This window comes from Brassica oleracea, chromosome C2, assembly GCF_000695525.1.
Source record: "Brassica oleracea var. oleracea cultivar TO1000 chromosome C2, BOL, whole genome shotgun sequence".
Taxonomy (NCBI): Eukaryota; Viridiplantae; Streptophyta; class Magnoliopsida; order Brassicales; family Brassicaceae; genus Brassica; species Brassica oleracea.
Genome location: NC_027749.1, coordinates 36,040,795 through 36,050,677, shown reverse-complemented (window position 1 = coordinate 36,050,677; position 9,883 = coordinate 36,040,795). Strand labels below are relative to the sequence as shown.

The following is a 9,883-nucleotide window of genomic DNA, read 5'->3' as shown; positions in this document are numbered from 1 at the left end:
CAATAAGTGAATTTATGGAATTGGAAGCTTTGAGTTTTTGATTAGAATGGTTATTTGGTATGAGTTTTTGTATGTTGTTAACAAAGTAAGTAAGATCGTACAATTAGAAAAAAAATATATATATATATGATATTGCTATTATTCAACTGAAACGTGGTATTTTTTTTTTAAAGACTATAGAGAAATAGGTTTCCAATAGGCAAAAATAGAAGCTGAACAGATTGCTTTTTTTTTTTTTTTTCAAAGCTGAACAGATTGCTATTGCTATCGAAATCGTTCATGTATTTTATGTGAAATCAAAACAGTTCATTAATAAAAAGCAAATTTCATGATGAAAAACCTAGAAAAAATGACAAAGGTGTGACATTTACGGCAAGAAAATTTCAGAATCAACTACTTATCAAAATTGTGAATCAAATGTTTGTTTTTTTTTCAATAAAATGTTGGATTAACTCTATAATTAAGAAAATAATTTTTGGATTTTTGTTTGATTCAAAGAAGTTAAAGTTGACAAATGATGATGAATTTATGGTTTATTGTGTTAACCTTCAAGTTTTTCTCAAACATCGTAATAATTGTGATATTGATAGTAATAAATTATTGTTGTGATATTGATAGTAATAAATTATTTATAGAGTTGAAACTTTTAAGAAGAAGTTGCTGAAGCTTGTTATTTATATATATGGACAATATTTCGCTTAATGATGACAAATTCCGTTTCAATTGCATTGGCTGAAAGAAAATTTTCCAAGTTAAAATTCATAGCAAAGAAAATTTTCAAAGTTAAAATTCATAGCAATCATATTGATTGGAAAAAATGGCTAAAAGATAAATGAGTTTGCAAAAATAATTATTTTTGGGAATAATGTATTTTCATATATTTTTTTTGAATATTTATATTTTTATTTAATATTGAATTCTTTTATATATTCAAGTTTTATTTAATAGTTATAAGAATGGGATAATACTAACTTTAAGAAGATAAACTATTCAGTATAACATTGTTTTATATCGACATCAATAAAAGTTAAGATATATACATAGATGGTGAAAGTTTACAGCACCAACGCAGGGTTCTCCGCATCTAATTGTTGAAAATATGTTTGTTCACTCGGTTAATTATAATCCAATATAATCTGAACCTAGAAAAAACGATTTAACCAAATATTAAAAAAACAAAAAAAGTAATAATCAAAGAGTCAGAAATCTCGTGTGGAAAAACGACGCTCATCACATCTGTAAGACGCTTGCTTTCGATATACTTTGGATTTCATCATTCTCCTCAAAAAAAATTGTTTAAAGAAAAAACCAAGGAAACTGAGTTATATAACTATGAAACAATAGATTAGAACAGAATCGATGTCAAGGAGAAGAAGACTGCGTTGATATATAGAAGATAAACGATTCGCCCTAGTTGCGGTGATATTGGGCTTTTATGGCCCATTTAGGGAAACTAGGTTACACATTAGCGCTTAGGGGTTATATATAAAAGGGTTACTATTATTTTGCTTACTTCATCACTTTGTCAGCAGCCGCAGGACACATCGAAGCTTAAGGTTTTTCTATCTTCCCTTATCTCTCCGTTGATTCGCTTTGTTCGTCGTTAAGATTTACAAATCTACGATTTGTATATACGAGTAGGGGAAGAATGTCTCACAGGAAGTTTGAGCACCCAAGACATGGATCACTTGGTTTCCTACCAAGGAAGAGAGCTAACCGTCCCAGAGGAAAGGGTCCGAGTCTTCTGTCTTGTTCAAATGCTTATATAGAGATTCGTTTGAAATGCGTTTTTAATGCATATGAAGTGGTTCTTAGACACTTTGGGTTACTTTTTGTATGTTAAAAATGGCCACACACTGTCATTTTTGAAGTTTGGTTTCAGTGTCTTTAAGTTTAGAATCAGTGTTACCGAAATGCTTACTTGGGTATCTTCAGAAAGAACGCAACTATGCTACTTTTGTGGTCTTTGTCAAAATTTGAGTAAATTATTGAAATTCCTACTTGAGTGTCTTCAAAATTGATCACTGCTTCTTTGTTTTAGTGTTACAATTGATATTTCTTCAGATTTAGATTCAGTGTCTGCTATCTTAAGATATTATTTGTATTTCTATTTGAAATACTTTTCTGCTTCTCTTGTGAATGGATGCTTTGCTCTTATTTCTGTACTTACGATTAAGTTGTCTCTTTTGTTTTGTTAATTAACAGTGAAGGCCTTCCCTAAGGATGACCAAACCAAGCCTTGCAAGTTCACAGCCTTCATGGGATACAAGGCTGGTATGACCCACATTGTTAGAGATGTCGAGAAGCCCGGATCCAGTAAGTGCTTTTACTTTTATTTATTTTTTATTCACAGATTGATTAATCTAATGATTATCGATCTTTGCTTGTGTAGAGCTTCACAAGAAGGAGACATGTGAGGCTGTTACCATCATTGAGACACCGGCTATGGTTGTTGTTGGAGTTGTTGCCTACGTCAAGACTCCCCGTGGCCTGAGGTCTTTGAACACTGTCTGGGCACAGCACTTGAGTGAAGAGGTCAGGAGAAGGTTCTACAAGAACTGGGCAAAGTCCAAGAAGAAGGCTTTCACCGGGTACGCCAAGCAGTATGAAACTGAAGAAGGCAAGAAGAGCCTCCGGTCTCAGCTTGAGAAGATGAAGAAATACGGAACTGTCATCCGTGTTCTGGCCCACACTCAGGTAACACCTAAACGAAAGTTTAAACTTGTTCAGCAGCTTGTTTAGTGCTTACAATGTTTCCTCTTTGCCTCTGTGCAGATCAGGAAGATGAAAGGATTGAAGCAGAAGAAATCACACCTGATGGAGATCCAGATCAACGGTGGTTCCATTGCCGACAAGGTCGACTTCGCCTACAGTTTCTTTGAGAAGCAGATCCCAATCGATGCTGTATTCCAGAAGGATGAGATGATTGATGTGATCGGTGTGACCAAGGGTAAAGGTTACGAAGGTGTAGTTACCCGTTGGGGCGTGACAAGGCTTCCACGTAAGACTCACAGGGGTCTACGTAAGGTTGCTTGTATTGGTGCGTGGCATCCAGCTAGAGTCTCTTACACCGTAGCCAGAGCTGGTCAGAACGGTTACCATCACCGTACCGAGCTGAACAAGAAGATTTACAGGTTGGGCAAGGTTGGTCAAGAGACGCACACAGCCATGACTGAATACGACAGGTGAGTAGATTTGTCTCTTTTACTCCTGTTCAAGTTATTATGTAACTGATGATGGTAATGTTTACTAATAATAGGACTGAGAAAGATGTGACCCCGATGGGAGGATTTGCACACTATGGTGTGGTGAAGGATGACTACTTGATGATTAAGGGATGCTGCATGGGTCCAAAGAAGAGGGTTGTGACCCTGAGACAGTCACTGCTTACTCAGACTTCCCGTCTTGCCATGGAGCAGATCAATCTCAAGTTCATCGACACTTCCTCAAAGATGGGTCATGGTAAATTCCAGACGACCCAGGAGAAGAACAAGTTTTACGGCCGTGCCGCTACCAAGGCTTAAATAAGTTTGTTTCTCTCGTATTAGCTCTTTCCCCCAAAAAGTGTTGAAAAATACTCTTTTGAACGATTCTCTGCAATTTTGTGTTTTAGTTATTTGGAGATTAAGACCATTATCATTCTGCGCCTCTTCTAATTGTCTCATTTTATCATTCTGATAGATAATTTTACGTAAATTGGTCTTTTTAAAAATTTGGAAAATCGGTATTAACCATCCTAAATCATAGAACTAAGTGATGCTCTGATATGTGCGAACTGAATTAGTAAATATGTTGTCTAAATGAAGATCCGTGTTTAGACAAATGAACACCAAACAAAAGGAGTAAATTTAACCCCCAACTTTTAAATTTTGTGCAAATTAAATTCTAGATGTCATTTTCTTCAAATCCCAGCGTTTTGAATCTGCAGCTCGAAACAAATAGTTGAAACTTGAAATCTGAAATATTATAGCCGCAATTATTTTTTTATAAATTATTTTTTTATAAATCTTGTCAATGTTCTTTTCAAACGATTTAGGAGAAGAAGATAAATAATTGAAATTAATGTTTTATCCTCGATCTATGAAGAATACGTCAGTTCAGCTGAGATGTGCAGGTGAAATCAAACATTTCATAAACAAGATACAATTTTTATAGTAGATGTGCTTATGGTTCAATTTCTTTATATTGTTATGAATGCGTAGATCTGTTGAGATGTAGAATGAGTCGCATATTTTCAAGTTCTAGTTACAATTCAGTCCGTTGATAGAAAAAAAAAACAGTTACAATTCAGTTACATATGGCTATGGAGAGAGCAGCAAACCAATAGGATGAGCGATTTTTTTTTTTTTTTAATCAAAATAGGATGAGCGATTAAGTTTCAATTTCTTATACTGCTCTCGTTGGTACGATATCACGTCCACAAAAATATTTTTTTCTTTACTTGATTGGTATGTTTTATGTTAGATTAGGATTGGAAAATCATAAATCTAGATTTTAGTTTTTTATGTCTAGAAAGTATTCTGTGAAATGCTTAACATAACGAATTTAAGTGCTTAGCATGTTAAGCCAATAAAAATTGATGTTTAAGATGATTTGTGGAACTGAACTTGTGCTAATACATATTTGCTTGTAATCAATCAAGATAAATTGACATTAGTTGCACAGTTAGTATAAATCATAAGATGTGGAAGTTTGTCTTTTTGTGTGGAATCAATACCTCCAGTGCTCCTGGGTGAAAAAATAGATTACATAATAGATTAGACCAACATTTGGGCTATGTATGATATGCAACTACAAAATAACAATCTATACTTTAAAGTCAAAAGAGGAAACAAAAAATGTTACATATAGGACAACAAAAGAGGTCTTTGTATACAGATTTATAACTATGACATAGCTTCCATTGCTGTAACATCAACTGCAATGTTATTAATCGGACAATTGGTTGTGGACGGCTCACCTGCACCCACTTCACCAAACATGACATCACCAGAAGTCACCCCACTAGTCCTCGGAGATCCTGTCCACACGGAGCAATACCACGACGCCCCATCCACATATCACCCATCCCCACATCAACCGTCCACACACAACCCATCCACGCGCTAGCTATCCACACACCGTCTTCGTAGCAATCTGTTTCAGTTGATGGATCACACCAGCCCTGAGAGTATCCACACATACTAGGGCTGGGTTGTAGTCTTTCTTCTGATGATAATAAGCATGCTTTGTACTCGTTGTAGTTTTACCAACACCTAAACATTAATAGTCCACACAAGTTTCAATACTACCATTGTTATCGGAGCCTAACAAAGACTCATTATCAGATTCTTGGCCTTCTTATAATACGAACAAAGAAAGAAATCTAGTAAAGTTAAAGCTTTACCGCTTTGGGTTTCTTCTCCTTTGTATTATTTTGAGGTTCTTGTCTTTATTGCTTTTGTTCTTGGTGTTGTCTTTATCTTCTTTTCAAGTTTCTCCCTGACTTTAGCTTAAGAATAAACTTTGGAAATGGAGTATTATTTATAATCTACTCATAAAAGAAACTTGAAATTGTGAATTTTAGAAAGCTTAAGAATCCAGTAATATTTGAAATCTAAACATAAAAGAAAGCTTCAACTTTAAAAGCTTGAGAGGAAATTTTTACTCAATAATTGTAAAAGTAACTTTTTTGAATCGATGATTATTGAAAGGTAAGAACTTTTTAAACATGATTACGGAGATACTGACCTCCACGTCGGAGACTCTTGACTCCAATTATGAAGATCTCTCAAAGTAACCACATCCAGAGGCGGTCCCAAGCTTGTTAACTGTAACCTCTGCGTCGCCGTCATCGGTGGAGGTCCGGCAGGAGAGGCGCCACTGAAACTCTCGCTTAGGGAGGGTGACGAAGATGAAGATGACGTAACCTCCTCTCAACTTGTCGCAAGACATCATTGACGGGAGGGTAACGAAGATGAAGATGATCTCTCCATCCAACATATAGTGAAGAGAGAGGTTCTTGACCAGTACCTGAATCATGTTACTTTGAGGTTCTTCCACCAGAATCAGATTGGAGATAATGGTCGGTGCTTGAAATTGGAATGAGGTCTTAATTAGGGATGCTTTTCTCCCATCGATTGAGAAAAATGAGAGAGCAGTGGAGTTTCGGAGAAACTAGGGTTCTTGATTTTATTACATCGAAGATGAAAGGGGAAGAGTGGTTTGGGTTGGATTGGTTATTGTCTTTATTAAAATGGAACAGAGGAATCTTTAGCTGACCAAGTTTTTTCTTAGTTTGCTTTTAGTCTTGATAAGTGGAGTGTAGACAAATGGTATGACAGTAAAATAACATCCAAAATGTGTGTGATAAGTCCAATGTGACCTTTAGTGTAATTAGAAAATGGAAAAGTGTCTCTAGGTGTAAATTTTTTTTATTTAAATAATAAAATTTAATAAAAAACAATGAAACAAAGAGAAAGTTAGATAATTACAATCCTACCTAAGACTATCCACCCAAACCCAACAAAGACCCACAAAAATCGGATCCCTAATTATAGAAAAAGTTAGAATTCCCGAATACGTTTCCCCGGTAATACGGGAAAAGTTTCATTGTCTCTCACTCATTCTTTCTCTCGACCGTTTGCTTCTTGAAATTCTCATAACCCTAATAATGTTGAATCGAGTCGACCCGAAGACGAAAGAAGACTGGGCTAGTACTGTAGTGGATGAAACCGCTAGGGTCACATGTGAAACCGGAGAAGTAACTGGGGATGAGGTCGTAAACCGAAGCACCATCGAAAAATCTGTCGAACCGGAAACCGAGGAACTTCCCCCAGATGGAGAATCCGTTACAGATGAAAACAAAGAAAATTCTAGTGATAAAGAGGAAGAAAAGGAATCCAGAGAAGAAGAGAAGGAACCCGGAGAAGAAGACAAGGAACCCGGAGAAGAACAAAAGGAACCCGGAGAAGGAGTTGAATTGGAGTCCCGAAGAAATGACGAACAAGCTGAAGAGACGGGGGAGACCCAAGCGGCTCGACAACATCAAACTGAGTCGCATGCAGAGGTAAGTAACTACTAAGGAATATGTAGAACTTTTAAATCTTGGTGAATCATAACCCAATTCAACTGTATAACTGTGTAAAACGAAGTGAAATTTGGAGTAAGCGTAATACTGAGAAACAAAGAAATGTTTAGAGAACTTTGTAAAACTAAGTTGAACTTCAACTGTATTCATTGACAAAGTTTGTGAAAGTAAGAAAAGCTTCAACTTTATGATTGTATAACTAAGTAGAACTTTGTGAAACTTATTGTTGATGGTTGTACCATTTCGTACGTGATCCGGTTTTCACTTCACTGCAGCTTGAAGTTGACGAAGGCATGCAACCGCTGAAGTTGCACTTTCCTCCAAGCGAGTATCAAAAGGGTTTAAGGCTTTCAGGAAAATGTTACATCGACAAGACGCTGACAAAAATACAATTGATCCTGAAACATAAGGAGGTGGACTGGTTCATAGAGCACCCATAGTTCCAACATTTCTTCCATATAAAAAACGAAAGCAGGAGTGGATGGGAATGTGAATTGCCGTTTTGCGTTCAGCTTCGATAGCGAAGAAGAATGAGTTATGGTTTATTGTTAATGGTGTCCCAATCCGATACCCTCTCAGAGAATTCAGACTCATATCTGGACTATACTGCCATGAGTATCCCCCGAACCATGAGAGGTTGGGTGGTACATCCATCATGAACAAGTACTTTGAAGGGAAAAAGGTTACATACGCTGACGTGGAGAAGCAGATGTTGGCAATGAAAGGAAAGCCAACTCAGAATCGTCAGAAGATGGCAGTTCTGTACTTCTTAGCCAGCATCCTCGTCGGAGGCCGAAAGAGTGGAGAGGGAGCATCACCTGTGGACAGTTTCTTCCTGACTGTTTTTGATGACCTCGATGCTTGCTTAACGTTCCCTTGGGGACGGTATGCATTCGAACAAAACTTGAAGGATGTATCTAGCTTCTTGGAGAAGTGCGAGGGGGTTGTGCCGACGAGTTGGGTATTTACAAGCTTTCCTGTTCCTTTGGAGGTATTCTCAAGCTCTTCATGTACTTAGGATAGTAAATACATTAATTTGTTAATGTTGTTGTTTGTTGTGTGTAGTTGTTGGCTTTTGAGGCAATTCCAAGCTTGAGGAACCATTTCCTAGAAACTGTGAAAATTGCAAACGCTGATTGCCCGCGGATGTACAAGATGCATTACAAACACATAGGTGGAACGAAGGCATACAGTCTGAATGCAATGAACGGGAAACTTGGTGAAATTAAGGTAATTAATGGTATATTCTGTTGTATGTGTATTCGAATTAAGCAGAAAATAAGTTTGTATTATTTGCACAAGATATTGAGAGTATCTTGATAGCAACAAGGCTGAGAAGGGACTTCTGGAAAGATGTCAGGTGGCCAGAAGAAGTCAGGTGGCCAGATGTCAGGTGGACAGAAGTTAGTTGGCCAGAAGAAGGCAGGAAAGAAGCCAGGTGGGCAGGAGAAGGCAGGTAAGAAGGCCAATAAGGGAAGCAAGTAAGAAGAAGGTGTGAAATCCTTATGTGGTTGTTTTAATAAATTGACAATTATGTATGACTGTGGTTTGCTGAAGACTTATGTTATTCCATGTTTTACTTTCAACTTCGATTTACTTTGTGAAACTAGAGTAATTCGTGAATGCGTAAAGTACTTTCAACTTCGTAGAACTTCAATTTCGTATTGGTCTAACATATTGAAACTAGAGTAATTCGGGAATGCGTAAAGTGAGTGAAACTTTGTAATAGAGTGCTTTCAACTTCGTATAACTTCGATAAAGCAGGTGAAACTTTGTCAAAATTTCACTCTCGTATTGGTCTAACATAATGAAACTAGAGTAATTCGTGAATGCGTAAAGTGGGTGAAACTTTGTAATAGAGTACCTTCAACTTAGCATAACTTCGTGAAAGTAGTGGAAACTTTTACAAACTTTCACTTTCGTATTGGTCTAACTTAATGAAACTAGAGTAATTCGTGAATGCGTAAAGTGGGTGAAACTTTGTAATAGAGTACTTTCGACTTCACATAACTTCGAGAAGGCAGTGGAAACTTTTACAAACTTTCACTATCGTATTGGTCTAACTTAATGAAACTAGAGTAATTCGTGAATGCGTAAAGTGGGTGAAAATTTGTAATAGAGTACTTTCAACTTCGCATAACTTCAAGAAAGCAGTGGAAAATTTTACAAACTTTCACTTTCGTATTGGTCTAACTTAGTGAAACTAGAGTAAGCTTATCCTTAAGCTCAGAAATCTCTGCAGCCATCTCATCCACACGCTTCTTTAACATTGCAACCTCTTCCTGGACACCGAAGACCCATAGTTGACGGAAATGGAAGCCATCATTCTACACATAAAACCAGAAAGTATCAAAATCTGCACATAAAACCCAAAAGAATACATTAATTACCTCAAAATTTATGCAAGTGAAGTATTTTGTCCCTGGTAAAGTATCAAAATCGGTTCGATACTTTGGATCCCGAGACACCTCGTTGATGATTCTCCCCCCGCAAGGGCAGCGGGTAGGAATCCCGCTCTCGACATCCGCCACAAACCCAAGCATGTCGTTGTGTGTCTTCAAGGCCTTCATCTGGCTGTGCTCCTTGTTTGGATGAGTCATGATTCTGGGGTGAGTTCTCCTGAGTTAGGAAGAAAGAATACGGTTCGAAAAAAGGAAGAAAAGAAGGAGAGAGAAATTTGTAGAGAGAGAGAGAGATGTGGTTGAATAAATGGGACAACCTAAAAAATGGGTTTAAATACATATCTTCTTCGATTCCGCATCGATTTTGGGGAGACGGAAAATTAGAAAAACTGAGCGGGATGGATTCCCGTGT

General features: G+C 37.1%; 1 protein-coding gene across 2 annotated transcripts; it reads left to right on the top strand.

The window, feature by feature from the left end:
• The first annotated feature begins 1,447 nt into the window (after positions 1-1,447).
• LOC106327742 (60S ribosomal protein L3-1-like) lies at positions 1,448-3,650 on the top strand. Of its 2 annotated transcripts, XM_013765982.1 has the most exons (6): positions 1,448-1,556; positions 1,642-1,733; positions 2,206-2,316; positions 2,393-2,697; positions 2,776-3,185; positions 3,260-3,650. In XM_013765982.1, exons 2-6 carry the CDS (start codon positions 1,649-1,651, stop codon positions 3,522-3,524), a joined length of 1,176 nt encoding a protein of 391 aa, XP_013621436.1. In that variant the 5' UTR covers positions 1,448-1,556; positions 1,642-1,648; the 3' UTR covers positions 3,525-3,650. The 2 variants fall into 2 exon arrangements, with proteins under 2 accessions (XP_013621436.1, XP_013621437.1); XM_013765983.1 differs by lacking the exon at positions 1,642-1,733 and having other exon boundaries at positions 1,530-1,556.
• Positions 3,651-9,883: the final 6,233 nt, after the last annotated feature.

What these genes read in the sequence shown, in the direction of transcription:
- LOC106327742 (XM_013765982.1), top strand. Translation starts at nt 1,649, where the DNA reads ATGTCTCACAGGAAGTTTGAGCACCCAAGACATGGATCACTTGGTTTC. An exon ending in TAACCGTCCCAGAGGAAAGG is followed by an intron (nt 1,734 to 2,205) that starts GTCCGAGTCTTC and finishes GTTAATTAACAG; the next exon opens with TGAAGGCCTTCCCTAAGGAT. An exon ending in TGTCGAGAAGCCCGGATCCA is followed by an intron (nt 2,317 to 2,392) that starts GTAAGTGCTTTT and finishes TTGCTTGTGTAG; the next exon opens with AGCTTCACAAGAAGGAGACA.